General features: G+C 44.9%; 1 protein-coding gene across 6 annotated transcripts in view; it reads right to left on the bottom strand.

The window, feature by feature from the left end:
* Positions 1–18,041, bottom strand: part of ryr3 (ryanodine receptor 3) — a 136,342-nt gene that overhangs the window by 10,349 nt on the left and 107,952 nt on the right. For 3 of the 6 annotated variants that reach the window (XM_076037452.1, XM_076037456.1, XM_076037454.1), the window contains 25 exons: positions 17,731–17,929; positions 16,916–17,010; positions 15,471–15,616; positions 15,286–15,373; positions 15,094–15,186; positions 13,784–13,951; positions 13,075–13,134; positions 12,847–12,981; positions 12,112–12,224; positions 10,775–10,871; positions 8,290–8,402; positions 8,143–8,194; positions 8,002–8,058; positions 7,816–7,915; positions 7,229–7,308; positions 7,045–7,121; positions 6,886–6,959; positions 4,840–4,854; positions 3,777–3,857; positions 3,404–3,492; positions 3,183–3,311; positions 2,977–3,081; positions 2,133–2,214; positions 777–2,062; positions 61–113 (listed from right to left, as the gene is read on the bottom strand). In XM_076037452.1, coding sequence (XP_075893567.1) covers positions 61–113; positions 777–2,062; positions 2,133–2,214; positions 2,977–3,081; positions 3,183–3,311; positions 3,404–3,492; positions 3,777–3,857; positions 4,840–4,854; positions 6,886–6,959; positions 7,045–7,121; positions 7,229–7,308; positions 7,816–7,915; positions 8,002–8,058; positions 8,143–8,194; positions 8,290–8,402; positions 10,775–10,871; positions 12,112–12,224; positions 12,847–12,981; positions 13,075–13,134; positions 13,784–13,951; positions 15,094–15,186; positions 15,286–15,373; positions 15,471–15,616; positions 16,916–17,010; positions 17,731–17,929 — 3,587 coding nt within the window. Of the gene's footprint in view, positions 1–60; positions 114–776; positions 2,063–2,132; positions 2,215–2,976; positions 3,082–3,182; positions 3,312–3,403; positions 3,493–3,776; positions 3,858–4,839; positions 4,855–6,885; positions 6,960–7,044; positions 7,122–7,228; positions 7,309–7,815; positions 7,916–8,001; positions 8,059–8,142; positions 8,195–8,289; positions 8,403–10,471; positions 10,872–12,111; positions 12,225–12,846; positions 12,982–13,074; positions 13,135–13,783; positions 13,952–15,093; positions 15,187–15,285; positions 15,374–15,470; positions 15,617–16,915; positions 17,011–17,730; positions 17,930–18,041 lie in introns of all 6 variants that reach the window. The other 3 variants (XM_076037453.1, XM_076037457.1, XM_076037451.1) reach the window with 2 other exon arrangements.

Genomic DNA, 18,041 nt, shown 5'->3' with positions numbered 1-18,041 from the left:
ATCTAATCTAATCTGATCTAATCTAATCTTTAATCTTTGTCCATGCGTGACTTCACTCACTCTGCTTTCTCCGGTTCGCTCTCCGGGGCTTCCACTGGCTTGGCGGCTGCTTTCTGGAAGCAGCAGACACGCATTATTATGAGGACTGACATTTAGGTTATGGTGATAGCAGCCTTCCAGGGTTTTAGAGGTCCAGTGTGTAAAACTTGGCTTGATTCATGATTTCTGTATTGGTAAAAGCTGAATATACAGCCCATAAATACATTAATAAAAGTGTGTACTCACAGTACAATTAAAGAAATTGTGTTTTCCTCCCCTTAGAGAAGTACTCATGTACATAAGAATATACATATAGCAAGGCTCTTGCTCCCAGTTAGCTGCCATTTTTGCACAACCATATTTCTACAGAAGCCTGGTGAGGACAATCTAGGCAGCCTGACAGTGCGTTTTATATATAGGGTGAACGCTTGCGTCCTCAACTGAATGAACAAAGAAGAAGGTGGACGAGGTTACCAAGTTTTCTGTGAGGAGGCCACTGTAGTTCACTGGAAAGCTCAGGAGGGGGAACAAAAAGCATTGCAATCTAAAATGTAAGCACTTGATGTCCTTGTTTCTAATTCAAATTCTCCATTTGTTGCCAGGCAGGCTTCCTTAAATACTGGGCTCAGCTAAAAAAAATTATGCTAATTTATGGGACTTTGCTTATTTATCTGTAACTCTTGAGTCAAGTCGAAGTCCAGAAACAATCTAAAGGCCCTCCCCCCCCTGATCCAAACCTTCTTCTGATCCGTGGCGGCCGTGTCAGTGCTCAGTTCGGAGACGTCGCCCAGGCCCAGCTCAATGTGCTTCCCACCCTCCTTCTTGGGCACCGTCAGCATCTCCAGCAGCGTGTCCACCTCGGCCATGTCCCCAGATGGCGTCATGGCCGCGTCCAGGCTCCCCGACAACTCGACAGCCTCCGCCTTCTCCCCCTCGGCGGCGTCGCCGTGGATGCCGAACTGCGTGGGGTCGGGCATGTTGCCGAGGATGTCCGTCACCTTGATGTTCTTGGCCCCTTCGACCAGGCCGCCGCCGAACATGGACGACCAGATGACGTGGAAGAAGCCGAAGATGAGGCCGTAGATGCCCTTGAAGAAGCCGGCGAAGAGCATCCAGAAGAAGGAGAAGAAGCCCCTGACCATCTCCCGGATGCTCAGCTTCTTGATCTTCTTGGCCTGCTTTCGGACGTTCTTGATGGAGAAGATGTCGCGGACGGCGGCGACCCTCCTCTTCATGGAGCGGCAGGCAATGGCGAAGGCCGAGGCCGACTCCAGGGCGTCCTCGTCGTCCCCGGCCATGTCCGCCAGGACGCTGTGCCCGTCCTCCTCGTCTTCGTCCTCGGGCTTCTCGGCGACGTCGGGCTCGGAGATCTGCGAGGCCAGCTGCATCTCAAAGATGGTGTCCTCGCAGAAGTTGACGAACATCTCCATCTTCTCGCTCTCGCCGCCCTCGTTGACCACGTCGAAGATGAACTGCCGCTTGGACTCCTTGACCTGCGGCTTCTCCCACTGCTCGCGGCTCGACTCGCTGATCTCGAAGTAGACCCTCTCGATGCGCTTGGCGCTGCCCATGATCTCGATGCGGCCCAGGTACGGCTCGAAGTAGCTGAGCACGCTCTCGGCCAGGTCCAGGAAGGTGGCCAGGCGCGAGTCGTGCGGCATGTGCTCCGACAGGTTGGTCAGCAGCACGGCCACGTTGAAGCCGATGTCCTTGGCCGGCTCGTGGAAGCGCTCCACGAACACCTCGTAGTTGAACATGTCGTTCTCGTCGGCCTCGGCGCACGAGAGCAGGAACTCGATCTCTGACTGGCTGTACTGCTTCTGGCTCTCCATGGACTTCTGGAAGTCCTTCTTGGAGATGAGGCCCTTGCACTCGGGGTCGTACTCCCGGAAACTGTCCGACGTGGTCAGGTCCTTGAGTTTGAGGAACATGTCGAAGAACTTGAGGATCATCTCCACGTTGCTGGAGGACTCCACCAGCGTGTCGACCATCTGCTTGCCGATGGTGCCGTTCACCACATTACCTGAGATCAAACGAATCCTATTAGGCCCGGGAACACATCGCATCACTGTGTTTTGGTCCTTTGGATTTACCTTCTAGGAGAGACAGCAGCATAACAACCATGTCCTTCTGCAAGTCCATCAGCTCCTTTAACAGCTCGATCTGACTTGCGTCCTGCAAAAAAGTTTTACATTAATTATCAGAGTCTTTCTCAACATTTAGGGTTAGGAAATTTTTGTTTGAGTTTTTTTGGGGAAATCAATTCAGTTTTTTTTTTTCATACCATACTTTGTCCATGTAGTTTTGCCTGCTCATGTCTGACTTATTAATGATGTGTCTGGTGTTTAGGTGGACAATATCTTAGAAATGGCAATGAACCAGAAATAACTTGAAAACTTAACATATCTGAATGATGAATGATGAACATCTATGAAGACATACACTACTATTCAAAAGACTGGCGTCACTGACTCATTTCTGCACTAAACTCCATTTATAGTTTTATGAAATAATGACCATGAATGCTCTGCAATCACTATGAGTGCACGGAAATCAGTCAGGCTGTGCTTAACAAGTATGGGAACATTCAATGACAACTATTTCCAATGTCTAATTAAAGGTGATGGAGAGAATTCCAAGTGTGCAAAAAAAAAAGTTGACTGTTAAAAAGATAATTTAAAATAAACCATGATGCTTTGTTTACTCTTATATGGTTTAGAATGACGTTCCAATAATGCGTTGAGCACATCATTAGTGATTTCCGTGCAGTAGTAATGTTCTTAGAGCATTCCGGTAGATTATTTCATGAAGTTGGTTATAATGGAGTTCAATGCAGAGATGAGTCAGTGACCCCAAACTTTTGAACAGTAGTGTATTTCCAGACAAGGTTCACATACATTCATCCCAAAAAGCGATCTCCGACTGGTTTCCTCTTACCTGCGACAGCTTCATCTGCATGTTGGCAAAGACGTGCAGGAAGCCCACCACTGCGTCCCACAGTCTGCTGTGAGCTAAACTCTGCTGGTTCCCAATGCAGGGGCCCTGAGGGAAGACGAAAAAAACGACCCCTCATTGAATACGGGAAGCGATTAAAGAAATTTATGGTCTTCCTTTGGGTCAATTTAGCCGTCGGTGAGGCCTACCTGGATGTACTCGGTGAGCGAGTTGAATATCTGCTTTGCCACCGCTAAAGCTTTGGAGAAGTTGACCTTTCCCGTGTCGTCGATCACGTCTTTGCCAGAGTAGTACCAGTAGAAGTCGCTGATGGACTCCTGAAGTTTGCATAGGGAGACGGTGGATATTTCGACGTACCAACATGTGTTGTTGTTGTTTATGCATGACTATAAATTCTTGCTCGACACACCTGCAGCCGGAGCAGATAGTCCACAGTGCTGATAATGATGTTCACTGTGGTTGTGTTCCCAGTTTGGGTCCTCAGGAAGTTCTGGAAATCTGCCCAGAGGAAATATTGTCTTGACCGCTTTTACTTTTTCCATTTTAAATTACATATGCAATTATTCAGCATTCAGATAATCCATGTTTATTTTTAAGCATATTCGCATTATCACAATGCACAGGTTATCGGGTATCTCCTATTTATAAGATACATTCAAAGGAGAAAAAATAGATCTGTGCAAGGCAGATAAAAAGGAAAAAAAAAACAAAACAATTTCATAGTTAGCATATTCACTACGAAATCCAAAGAGACCCCCTGTTATACAATGCAAGAACCTCACCTCCATTGTGGCCCTCGCACAGAAGTTGCAAAAATCTGAACAAATCTTTAGTAAACTCATCGTTCTGTAGCACTTTAGAACCTTGGAAGAGAAAACAATGTGATGAATATAATGGTGAAAGTGCACAAAGGACTATAATTTTTTTTGCTGTGTACTCTAATGAAAAATAACCTATAAAACTCTTCAGAAGCAATTCAGTTGAGGCAAGCAGGACAGGTTTCATGTTCAAAAAAAAAAAAAGACTTCGCTTATGTCCAGGGCCTTTAGATTCCGGGTTTAAAACGGAATCCAAAGTGCTTCTTTTTTTCTTTTTCTTTTTTATTTAAACTAAAAATTTAAACAAGAGTGAAAACGCAAAGACGTTTCCATAAGCTGGAGGAAGCGGAGTAACTTTCACATGCAGGCCGGCACCTGGCCTGATGAAGCTCGTCATTCATTCATTCATCGATTCCTTCCGAAAAAGGAAAAGCAGTGAGGAAAATCACTTGGAAATCAACCAGGCACTCGGGTTAACGGCGCTCACCGAATGTTCACAGGTACGTTTTCTTTTGGGCTCAGCGAGAACCATGTGAAAGTTAGCGATCTGTATGGAAACCAGCTTTGTGAAATAGCCGCCCCGTCCCCGCCCACCACCCCTTCCCCGGCATCCAAAGCAAGACAAAAAAGCTCTGCTCGGGCTGTGACAGAGTCCTCAGGCCCCCCCCAAAGTCCAATTGGTTGGGAGGTGGGGACTGAACAGCCTCGGGGTTGGGGGTTGGGTTGGGTGGGGTAGAGAGGAGTATTGCTAACCAGGGGTTTGCATTAGTAAGGTGTTATGATTGGGGGGGTGGGGGGGTGGAGACAGATGACACACAAGAGGACAGGCAATGGATTTCGGAGATCCATCTTTTTGTGTGTACACTGGCAGTCCGCATGCACGGTTGGGTGCCTACAGACATCTGGGGTGGGGCGTGGGTGGGGTGGGGTGTCAAATAGGCGCGGGACGATGGACCACAGATATGGAGCAGACATTCAGGGTGGAAGCAGAGCCATATCAGGACGATTTACACAGTCTAGTATTTACCCCGCTTGGTGTGGACTGCCGTCGATGTTTTTGTGTTTGTTTGTGTTTGTTTGGGTTTGTTTTTAAATGACAGGAAGGAGTCAATCAACACATGGAGACACAAGCAAAAAAGAGAGGACATTGAGTTACAGTACAAAAGGAGATATGAAACATCAGCTACAGGTGTGGAAAAAACTCAAGTCATGCAGTTAAAAAAAAAAAAGGGGGGCGGGGGGATTGATTTTAGAAAGGCGGGTGGGGAGTTCGGGCAGTCGTTGACTGGGCTCAGCCGGATGGCTAATGAGCGCAGACTGGGGGCCTGATTTACTAAAGCTTTGCACCTGCAAAAACGTCATGACACGTTAATCAATGACGAAGTTGACCTCCTCATGGGGCGCAATGAGGGTTGAAGGTTAAGTGTGTAATAATTGCCGAAAAAAGAAATGAAGATTTTGAGCAGAAACAGCGACATCCAATGGTTACATTATAGACTGCAGTGCTCATCGCTCACGCTCCCTTTCCTGAGCTTGCCAGTGAACTACAATGGCCTGCGCACACAAACCTGGACACCTCGTCCACCTTCTTCTTTGTTGGTTTATTTGAAGACACGTCAGGTGGCCTGGATTGTCCACACCAGGCTTCCTTAGAAATATGGTGGTGCAAGACGGCAGCTAACTGGGTAACAAGTTGATCTTTGTATATTCTTATTTATACAGTAAAGATTTCAGTCGTTTCCAGTGTATCCATGTAAACAGGATTTTTCTCTCTTTTTTTTTTAATACGGCTTCGTGTAAACGCGTTTTTTTCGAGTGTGGTTTCGAAAATGTGCGGTTTCAAAAAAATACAAAAAGATGGAGTTCAACTGTTTTATATTTTTTTTATAATCCCTTTTATCATTATTGCAATTATTAAAATGCCAGAAATGATCGTAATAACATTTTTAGTCCATCTCACCCATCCCTACTACCTAGCCTTATGCTGAACTTCACAAGTACGTGTCCTGTGATTGGATAAGAACCTGAGAACCTTGCAGACTGAACTCAACCCGGAGATGCAGTGTCCACCATGGCGAACCCACGACGGGTGAAGGAGAATATGAAGGTTTAATTGCCAAATCATATTTAAGAACCGCTCTGAGGGTAGGAAAACCAAATGACTTTTATTGTGCTGGAGTATACACTTTTATTAATGTATTCATGGGCTGTATGAATACATTAATTCATAAGCTTTTACCAATACAAAAATCATAAATCAGGCCAAATCTTACACACTGGACCTTTAATGAATATAGAAGAATATATAGTATTATACTAGATCCTGGGGGGCTGGTGTGCGCACTTGCGTGTACGCAGATATATATTCCACACAATGAAACATTTTTTTGTCTGATTTTTCCCTTAATTGGTGGTTGGTCATAATTTAATTTGGCCCGTCTCGACCACTTTTGCGAATGTTGGCAATTACGCGTGTAATTTTAGTAGATGCCCCCAGTACATAAACTTATAATGCGTAATCTAGTGCGTGGGCAAGTGACCGCCCCCTATTTCGGATCTTAGTAAATCAGGCCCCGGGACTCGAGTAAAACGGAGACGGTGAATAGTTACACAGAGAACTTGGTGGTAATGTTTAGCAGAGGACTGAATGATGAAGGGACAGACGCAGTTTGATGGATCTTTACAGGGGAGGTTAATGCTGGACCATGTCCTCTACTTCTCTATCCTGCCTTCAGTCGTTAACACAGCTAACGTACACTTACATGTAAAGCCCACACACGCTTCTCTCATCACTGCCAGACAAAACAAAAGACAAGACGCTCACAACATTAGTAAGTAAGGAGACTGCAGTTCAGGCAGCAAAGTACTCGCGTGGAAACAAAATTCAGAGTGAATTTTGTCTGGTTTCTCTACCTTTACAGAATAGTGACTAAGTTGTCATGGTTCAGCATTAGCTAATTGCAAGAAATAAAAATCAAAACCTTGTTTTTTTTTTTCCCCCCGTTCACAGCAGGAGATGGACTCGACTTTAGATGAAACACATCGACGCGGACGCAGACGTGTCTCAACTTACATGAACCCTCCTCTGTCACCATGCCAAGTCCTTCTGCTTTGTTCTGTCTCTCAAACGCATTCAAATCCAGGACACTAGGGGGCAGAAGGAAAAGTACAAATTAAAGCATGTGATGCCCAAACAGTATTTTCCATTTCGGCTCACTTGGTAAAACGGTACCTGCAAGACTGCATCAGTCCTGAGAGACTCTTGAAGAAGCCTGCATCTCTTTTCTCTTTCAGGTAATCAAGCATTTTCTAGGTAATGACAAGTCGGGGAAAGGCGTGAAAACGCTAATCGAAACCCATTGATTCGCTGATAAAGACGAAACAAGCAATTGACCACGAGAGAGGTGGAGCCTGACCTGCTGAACTTGCACGTTGCCTCCGTTTAGGATAGAAATCCCTAGTTTGAGGGTGCACGTCACCATGGGGCCCAGGCGACCTGGTGGCGAGAAGTGATGGCGCGTTTGCTCGGACCTGCAGAGGCTAAGTGTTTGTTGCCCTTCCCTACTGCTGAGCATTTGTTCCCCCAATTATGCAGGTGTATGTCGCAGCCTGAGTTAAGGCCGAATCAATGGGTGAGGCCGACCCGACTCACTCAAATACGTAAGAAAAAAACCCCTGAAAGACTGAGTGAATAAATTTACTAAACAATGAATAATTTGCAAATATTTGTGTTTTCTTAGTAATCAGAGAAGCAGACCTGAGTTTTATATAACGGTGACTCCTGCAATACCAGCGGGGTAATTTTGCAATCGGCTCTCATAACAAGGCACCAATTGGGGGAATAGCGGAAGAATTAAAATGGCCTTCTTGCTAAACTCTGGTCCACGCAGACCATTGACCATCTAAGGTTTTCACATTTAGGATGTGCGTGCAAGCTCCAAATAGGGGGAAAAGACGATGCAATGTGATTCTTTTAAAGCGGCGGCCTGAAAAGCGTGGTTACCTTTACTGGCGCTGATCATCTGCAGCACCATCTCAGCAGCCCCGCGGGCGTGCAGCCTCGCCTGCTGGTACAGGATCTTCTGCTTTTCCATCTCTTTTTCCTGACAGGCCAAGTGACAAGTTCAATTGACCAGGAAGATTTGACTCCTGGCTAATATGCTCCAGTTCCCTCTGGCTGACGGCGTACCTCAAAGGTCTTTTCTTTACCCTCTTCTTCTTCCTCTTCCTCATCTTCTGCGCAGCTCTACAGACACGGGGCAAAGTTTCAGAAATCTTCATTTGCAAGATTTTGTTTTTTCCCCAACTTGATAATTGCATTGGAGGGTACCTTTGCCATCATGTCTGCATATGCAATATACAACGGGTCTTCTTCCAGGTGACTGAAACGCAGGAAGTTTCAAGTCATTATAATTTATTACAAGCGAGTACTTAGTACAAGTGTTTCATCCTCCTTGCTCAGAGATGTGACTCTCACCTCCTCTCTGTGAGAGCGTTGTGACTGAAGTGAAGTATAAGTTGGTGGAGGGGGTCCGGCTGGATCTCAGCCACCTCCTCTTCCTCCTCTTCCACGATCTTCATGGGGGTTTTCTGCAAGGGGCCGCCGGGTGTCGGCAGTTAGCTTCCATCAGACATTCTCCTGTCACTTTCCGTCAAGCTCGCGAGAGCTTCACAGCTCAGCTTCGACTCATTACGTGGTTTTGTTTTTTTTATGTTTCGTTGTTTCTTTTTTAAATTTCCTCTATCTTTGCAAACTCCCCTACAGCCAGATTTGTTTGTACACTTTTTGCCGGAAAAAATAAAAATAATGAAATGAGTTAGTCACATTCCACAAGCACTGGCATGCGGATGAGATTTGTCTTGTCATGCCCTGGTGGTCGGTGACAGGGACAGGACGAGTCGAGTTAAGAGTGGGCGATGAGCTGGGGGAAGTTTTGGAAGTTGTTTTCCAGGTGCATGCGTGTTACGGCAAACAGATGCAAGCGGGGAAGGCTGACTGGTGAAGATGAGCGTGAAGAATATGCAGGAGTCTGACAGAGAGAATTACTCCACTCGATTACTTCAGCGTCTAAACTCTGGAGACGGGATGAAACTGAAACTCCTCAAAAAATCTAAATGGATCTTTAAAGGTCCGTGACTGTGGCTGACTTGATAGGAGCGCTTTGGGCCTTGGGATGAATCTGTCGTATATATATCTGCCAGTGGCGGGCCGTCTCTGCTGGCCTAACCATACTCAGAAAAAGTACAATTTCCCGAAAATATGATAATAAAGTTATTCTCCAATCATTTCTTTTCATGTCGTATGATATCCACTTCGATGCGTTGCTTCCATTGTCGTATATCACGGTAGTTTTTATCCAATCATATTCCAGCTAGCTTGAGTTGCCAGGTGCCATGAAATGCGCCTTAGGCCTGCAGAACCACTGTAAAATGAACGGACCTCAGTTAGTTGCGATAGCCAATAAGATCGCGAGTCTGTGACGCCGAGATCAGCTAGCTAGTAGGGATTGATCGTTTGCGATATATCGTCAAAAAAAAAAATCCCCCACGGTAAAAATGTCATCTTAAAGTTAAAGTTAAAGTCCCAGTGATTGTCACATCACCAAGGATGCGAAATTTGTCCTCCGCATTTGAACCATCCCCCAACACTGAGTGCCAAGCAGGGAGGCAATGGGTACCATTTTTACAGTCTTTGGTACGACTTGGCCGGGGATCGAACCCACAACCTGCCAGTCTCAGGGCGGACACTCTACCACTAGACCACTGAGCTGGCGGTCTTGCGACAATAACGATTATCTCCAGTTGATGACGCTATCGCGCGCATGTAGCACAATAACAAGCATGGCGGAATAAGGCGGGGCTGATTGGATAAGAACCTGAGAACCTTACAGGCTGAACTCAACCCGGAGATGCAGTGTCTACCACGGCGAACCCACGACGGTTGAAGGAGAATACGAAGGTTTAATTGCCGAATCATCTGCAAATTAAAATGCAAATAACGTGGTGCATTGCTGCAGCAGCTGCGCCAGCATGTTCAATTGCTTAATAACAGTTCATTAGTTTGCTTCCTGATCGTCTTGTTGGTCTCTCATACGGCGATGCAGTTTATTGGACAAGTCTGAACAAGAGTGCAGTTTTGGTGGACTTTGTCAAGGAATCTCTCAAAATCACCTTTTTTGTGAGTTTTGATTGCATCCATGGCCTTCTTAAGGTCTTTACGCACCAGGGTCATAGACCAATTATGATTTCAATGATCCGGAAACTACGTTTTGCTCAACAGCGTCACCTATATGACGTGTCATGATGTGTCAGTGTGATTCTCTATGGATTCTTGAGGCGTGGTGTCATATTGGGGGGTAATATGAGGCGTATTAATTTAAGGTGGACTAAATATGACGTCACTGACGGCCAAGGCATGAAATGCACGGCCCGCCACTGATATCTGCATACAGACATGAGGTGACCTTCACAGAAGAAACCCACGCGAGCATGCCACTTGACTTTTCACGGCCACAGGACGCACTGGAACGGCACCGTCACACTCACTACAGATTTACAGCGGGGAAAGAAAGAAAAAAAAAAAAGGAAAAAGAAAAAAAAGACAACTGATGGGTTTGAATCCAGGTCGGAACAGCTAAGTCAGCTAAGTCCTTCCTTACCGCTGCGGTCAGAACGGCACGGCCTGCTTTTCTAGCGCCGGGGGAGCTGTGCCTCTGCGCCCTGTGTCTCCTGAGTTGCTCATGCAGCCTCTGACCCCTGACGGGCCTCTGCTTGAAGGCTCTCGCCCGCCTAGCGGTGCGGGGCCCCCTGGGCGCCCGGGGCGGCGTCCCTGCCGGGGTGCGCTCCCACGGCTCGACGGGGCTCGCGGGGCTAAGGAAGCGTTCGGCGGACGGGGCCGGCAGCGGGGTGCCAACGCAGGGCACGGGGGCGGGGGGCGAGGCCGAGGCGAGCCCGGTACTTACTGCCAGGTCCTGAACTAGCTTCTCCTCAAAGGAGTACTCCTCTGCCTCTATCCGAAGTCTCTGATAGGACGGGATGAAGAAGTTGATAGCGCGATGCCTGAGAGGGGGGGGGGGGGGGGGGAGGAGGAGGTGAGAGAGGAATGGAGGGGGAGGGAGAGGAGGTGGAGGGGGGGTAGAGTGGCGTTAGGGAGGGTTCCGGTGAGGTTTTAATTGTTTTGGAGGTTTTTTTGTCTTTTGCAGCAGGAGGAAGAGGTGGTGGAGGAGGAGGAGGAGGAGACAGGAAGGACAGATGTAGGCGGAGGAAAGGGGGGTTACAGGAAGTGCATATCAGGCAAGGTGGTGATTGGTCAATGTGGGACCCACTGGCTCTTCTGACTGGTCACTTTTGGTCTCTGTAATACCTGCGGTAAACCTTCGTTGGGTTGTTTGAGATGGCTGCGCTCTTTCTTTGTCTGTTTGTTTTTTAGCGAATCTCAGCATCTATTCAAGGTCGGTCTTCTAAATGCGAGTTCTGTATTCGACAATCCATTGAACAGAGAAGCACAAATGTGTTAAACAACTGCAAAACTGTACAAAATAAAACCCCCAATAGAACTCTTGATCAGGAAAGAATAAAAGGGATCCAGAAAAAGAACAAAAAACACTGGAAACTGGGTTCAAGGAAGCCAAAGTCAATTGATTCCCCCCCCCCACTTCTTCGCTTTCGTCACTTCTTCCTTTAGGGAACTACCTTTAGCAGGCACGTGTTCCCATTTTCCAGTAATAAGTTGCCTTCAGTCGTTTTCAGGCCTCTTTTTTGTATTTTTTTCCCCCCTTTGGCTGACCAATCAGAATCAACAGTGCAGGAGCAAACCGGTTGCTGTGGGCAGAGATCGGTCCCCGGCCTGGTGGATGGAGGTGGGGGAGGGGTGGTGGGGAAGGGAACGGGGAGGGAAGGGTTTGAAGAGATGAAGCATTCGCCCCGTTGGTTTCAACTTTACCGTCAGCAGGGAGAACAGGCGGTCAAAACTGGAGGCTTTGAACGCCCTCTCCAGCCAAACCTCCCGATAGCCATTCAGGAAGTAATTATTATTTTTGTATCTGAGGGGAAGGATGGGGTTGAGTTATGCAAGAAAAAAAAACAAAAATAAAAAAAACAACAAAACAAAACAAAACAAAACAGAGGAGAGAGTGTCATTAGGAGAGGGTGACGAGGGGCACGCAAACAAGAGCAACAAGGCCCCGCCCCCCTCAAAAAAATACTTCTGCGACTTCTTGTTATGTAAGGTTAGACTCGAGGTTGGGGGGGGGGGTAAAACTGTTTTATTTAATTCTTCCAAAGTCTGCAGCCGACTCACCTGGGGAGGTTGTAGAGCGGAGCCATGCGGAAGCAGGCCACCACCGCACGCTTGCGCTGCTTGGAGAGCAGCTTCTGCCACACGCACTTCTTGTTCCTCAGCGGCTGCTCCACCTTTAGGGACGGAAAATAGGAAGTGACTAAACACAATGAGGATAAATGTATAGTTTTTAAAAAAAAATCTGGGTCCTTTAGGGTGATAAACCACTTGGTACAGGTGTAGTCAGGTTTTGTCAGAGATGTAATTTATTATCATTAGCCGTCATTTGTTTCGATAGTTTGAATAATTGCACAAGTGCTTCACAGCAAGCAGGTGTGGGCAAACTAAGGTCCGAGGTCCATATACGGCCCATCATTTTCAATTGACATTAAACCATGTTTCTACATATCCCATGATATATTTTTTTCTCCTATGAAGTGGGTCACCAAAACACTCCATCCATCTGCTGCTGCTCCGGCCCCTCTGTCAGATTTTAGAACCCATTGTGGCCCCACCAGTCTAAAAGTTTGCCCATCCCTGGAAAGAGGCTCTGCATTGTTGTTGTTGTTTATGAGGCCTGTGTGTGCCAGTGGCTTCCCATTTTCTGCCTGAGATGCACTGCAAACCATCACCTCATTTACCTTGAAGTGACTGTCTGCCATGAAGTGACTTTGGCCATGTCTCCTTCTGTGCAGACATATTTAAAGTGTGGCCACGGCTAAGGCGACTAACTGTTGTTGTTTTCTCTTGACTAACCTGTTCCAGGTGGAAGACTGCGGCCGAGATGCTCTGCACTCGATCCACAGAATGTTCGGGGGCTGCCGGCTCCTCGCTCTTCACGACCACATCCCTGTACAGGTTGAGTTGCCACTGGACCGCCGGGTCATCGGACTGCGTCGACCAAACACGTTCAGGTCAGTAAAGTAATACACAGTCACAGCAGCAGATTATTTGTCATGATGATCAATTTTGCTTGGTCAGAACCTTGTCCTGGAGATGGAGATTCTGACGCAGGTGTTCCTTCACCTCGTCGTCCGTGTCTTTCTAAAAGGAGGAGATTCACCATAGAGAGCAGGTCAGTATTAGTAGTGGACAATATCAGAATCCTTGGGTGTTGTATGCATTTCATAATAGTCTGTACCTAAGTTTGTTTATACTTATGAATATATGTGTTGTAGGAGAAAATTGTGAAATGTTTTTATTTGCATCAATTTCAATGCTGCTTTGATGCGTTCAAGTCTTTTGATGGTCACTGGATAACTCTTGGGTGCACCTGGAAGTGTGGCCCAGTTAAGACAGATCAGTGGGATTTGGTAAAAAGTACCCAGGAGGAAATGTCATGTCTGGGTGTGTCATGTTGCCTAATGTGTATTAAAACTGTCGTGCAACCAGAGCCGACAAAATTATAACCAATTTGGTTTGATCCGATTCACATATTAGCAAACAAATCCGATTTGTGCAACTTTTGAATGCAGTGTGAAAGTATCCTAAAGATTTAAATTCAATCTCATATGTGCATAACCTTTCGAAGGTTATAGTTGCCTAAATGTGACATTAAAATCTACAGAACCATAATAAGCATCCTTAGAATCATTCATTTTTAACTGCATCAAGTCAAACTTCGTTAAAATTTGATTTACACCACAAAACTGAAAACCCCCGAGACTGAGCTTCTGGATTTTTTTCAGGTTACCAGACTGTAGCGTATCTTGGCCATGGAGATGAGCTCCTGGTCTCCCGGCGTGCACATGTTGAGGCCGATGGGCAGCAGCTTCTTCAGGGCGGCGACGATCAGGGACGTGGGGATGGAGTAGTACTCACCCCGGCGCCGTTTGTGCTTCCGCTCCTGGTCGCCGCCTGACTATGGAGAGAAGACACAGGTTTCTGTTTTAATACGATCACTCCAGGACCTGACACCTCTGGTACGATCTGAAACCAGAGCAGATGGCACCACTGATTTAATCCAACATCTAAATATAAACTTCTGAAGTCACAAAGGATGAGGTGCCATTGTGTTATGGAATGGTACTTATGGATGTGGATATACTGCAGGGATGGCTGTGCTAAAAAAAAAAAAAAGCAACACAGGCAGAGAAACTAATGAGTCGTTGCAGTGACCCAGTAAATTAGTTTTAATCGCAGTAATAAGACAAAAAGTAACCCTTTCTGTAATAATTTAAAAAGTTGTATTTACAGCAGCAAAATACAGAACAGCAAGTGAAAATACTTCAATTTTGCAGGTGAATGAGCGGTAAAATGTATAGAAATATCCATATAGCTATGAAAGAAAATAACAAACAATACATACTGTATGTGTCAATGTCACGTATGAACAGGAAGAGGAGTGGTCTCAGTCATTATCAGCAATCTCAGTAGAATTACATGAAAAAACATTCTGGACGCTATCCAACTGAAATATTTCAATTTAGTTCAAAGATTAATATAAAAATGTGCAAATTAACAATAATCTAAATTTGTTCATAAATCAAATTAGTAAATCAAAATCAGCCACAGACTTTGAAAATGAAGCTGATGAGAAAGTTTGAAAAGGTACAGATGCATGCATCTACACAAAACAATGTTTGACTGCGACTAACATCCACACCGAACCTCATGTGACCTGAGCCCTCAGTGTGGGGGTGGATTTAAATCCATAGTACTGATTCAGTCTCATGTACATTTTGAAATAGTTCAGCACATCTATTGAAAAGTTGCTTATGCAAGCTCTTTCCTTCACTGAGGAAGAAAGGAAATTTCACTGCAGACTCCTGTCAACATTCAAGCCGTGCTTTGTCAAAAACCTGCAGCCGGAGCAAAGAGGAGGGCTGGAGATAAAACCCACATGAAATCCCATGAGAACTTAAACACGCTCCATGTCAAGACTTTGGTCCCAGATAGACATCTTGTGGTGATGTTTCCTTGCCCTTGTCATTTCATCATCATATTTTACACATCTATCATGCCACAAGTACATCAAACAAACGCAATATCCATTCCATTTACCTTGGACATCTTCGTCTTTGCCTCCCCGGTGAGGAAGCCAAGATTGTTGATTTCATTCTGAACCACAAAGTTCTGCTCCTCACGCTTAAAATTCTGTAATAAATGGACAGGGGGAAAAAAATGTTAAAAAATGATAATAAAAGATAATTTTGTTTATAAAATCATATTATTCATTTCAGGGTTGAAACATACGTGAGATTTGCACCAGAGGATAAAAATCTCTGCAACCATCCTGAAGAGCTCAGTGGAGTCTGCGTCCGGCTCCTTGAGCCACCTGGACCTGGAATGAATGACATGAAACACGGAGACATAAAGAAATGGCTCACCAGCAAAAATATACCGACAGAGTCGTCTTTTCTATTGGCAAGGTGCGGCACCTGTTGTTGTCCACGTAGCGAATGAGCATGGGGTAGAAGGAGTAGAGGTCTCGGCAGAGCACGGCGAACTCGTCCAGGATGAGCAGCTCGGCCTCCTGGTTGTCGCCTTTGCTGTCAGCCTTCAGCAGCTCCTCCTCAGCCACGACCTGCATTGCACAGTGCACGGTGTGGTACGTAAGGGGTTTGCTATTTCAAGGCATTTTCATGCAGGTGTTCCTATTGAGTCTTTTAAAAGGGAGACACTTTGAGCAGATCCAAGATCTAAACCAAGAAAAGAGCCCAGGCCTCAGTGTGACCTGACCTACCTTTCTTCAGTCAAATTGACTGTGTACACTTCACCAGACTTGGGCAATGTCTCCTACAACACACCTGAGCTCTGGGAGCGCCTGGTGGTGACTATGCAGAAACCACCGACTGTAATATATGAATCCTACAGTAGAATACAGGAGCTTCACATTCAAATTAATCAGAGCAAATGGACAAGATAAAAACATAATAATGGATATTTGAGAAGAAACTAAGAGACAGAAAGCAAGAAAATAACACGTGGACGATCTGCCAAGACTTTGAACAATTTGCTGACTCAGTAGATGGATTATGAATGAATGAATGTATTTCAAACTTGTATAAAATAAAATATGTAATTATCTGCACATACAAAAGAAAGAAACAAATAATGAAAAAAGAAAAATAAAGAAAAATAAAGAAAAAACATAAAACACTGCACATAGTTCAAAAATGAATATGATCATATTTCTCTGTCAATTCAACTGCATCTAGGGGGAACCCTCATGAACAACGTTCTGAGGGGCCTAAAGCTTTACAACGTACCATGTCAACCTTGTCAGGATGTTTCAGAACCTTCATTATTCAGTATTGTGATGCACCACATTGCTCTCCACTGGATGTAAAATGAACACTGTGCCACACTTTGGCAGTTATGTTGTACAGAAGCAGACATTAATGTTATGTTGTGTAATGTGTTACTTCAAAATGAGTCATTTTCAATGCACCGCATTTGAGGGAAAAAACACTCTTGACAGATATTAATTCATAATGGATGCGGCATCCCTTCAAGCTTAACTGCAAGACACAGGCGAACCTGTGAAATAATCATGCTGTCTAATCAGCATCTTGATGTGCCACACCTGTGAGTCGGGATGGATGACCTCAGGACATCTAATTCAATCTAATTTAAATCTCTTTTGAGAGAAATGGTTATTTTGAGTATATTGAATTTTTTTTTTTAGATCTTTGAGTTGAGCTCATGAGAGATGGGAGCAAAAACACAAGTGTTGCGTTTATATTTTTGTTCAGTGTAACATCGTTCTTGTCATGTCTTGGCACTTCAAAATAGTGAATTAACAAAATAAAGCCAAGCTACAGTAAGAACTGGACATTCTCCTACAGTATATGGCCATGTGTGGTGCAATATTTCCTCTCACCTTTATGGTCTTCTTCCTCAGTTTGTCCAGCGTAGGCAGGAAGTGGCTTCTCAGCAGGTCGGCTCCAGCCTTGCAGATGATTGGCTGAGAGTAGACTGGGAGGAGAGACAATAAAACGTGTGTATTCGGTGGTGTGTGTGCTGCTCTCTGGATAGGTCGAGATCAGCCTCTCCATGAAGATAGTTGCCTTCAGCATCAACCATCAGAACTGTCAACTAAATCGAGCGTCTTGTTTGAGACGAGCTGTAAGATTTAGATTCCGTTTGTTTTTTTTTCCAAATTCTTCAAAATGCACTGGCAAAAACAAATAATGCACTGGCATAAGCAAAACAGAAAATATTAATAAAAAGTAGGCTGTAATTTTACTTTTCACAAACTTAATTTTTTTTTATAAACATGATGGGTTGTCTAATCAGAACATTTAGCAATCTAACCACTCTACAGTCAAACTGACAACAGAGGGGAAAAAAACAACTTCAGAATGATTATTTTTTATTGTTATTACTATCATTTTTTTGTTACGATAATAGTAGTTTTATTATATTGAGAATATATTTCCGTAATAAAAACACAATTCCTGCTTCCTACATACTGAAGCCATTGATGCCAATGGCAACTCACTCTTTGCTCAAGTTCTGTTTTTTCAATTGTTAAAACTAATAAATAGGAGAAAAAAAATCTCAAAATGTTCTAAATAAATATCAATTCTTATTCCCTTGGCAGAATTTGAGTGTTTTCTAATCGAATCTGAAATGCCTTGAGTTGGTAAAAAAAAAAAATATGACGAAATAAAAATATTTTCTACAATCGCCAACCTGCAATCCTTTTCATCCAGGGTGCGTCGTCAATGCCCAGGTTGCTGTTGAGGATCTTGAGGATGTTTCCCAGGATGATACTCAGGTGCTCTGACGTCACCATAGTGCAGCAGTCCACGCCGTCGGGAGAGTTCTCCGGGCCTTTCTCCCACCAGTAGGACAGATAGTTGCACAGCATGGGAAGAATCACCTCGATCACCTGCAGGGAGAGAAGCCAAAGATTTTTTTAAAGGCTTTCGTTTAATATTTTAACTACCATAAATTCCAAGAGTAACAAGATTTGACATTACAAAAACATGTGAAGATTTTGC

The sequence above is a fragment of the Nelusetta ayraudi genome, unplaced genomic scaffold (genome assembly GCF_046127955.1).
Source record: "Nelusetta ayraudi isolate G7.1 ecotype Tasmania unplaced genomic scaffold, CSIRO-AGI_Nayr_v1 ptg000052l, whole genome shotgun sequence".
Taxonomy (NCBI): Eukaryota; Metazoa; Chordata; class Actinopteri; order Tetraodontiformes; family Monacanthidae; genus Nelusetta; species Nelusetta ayraudi.
This window is presented reverse-complemented; position numbering and strand designations above follow the sequence as displayed.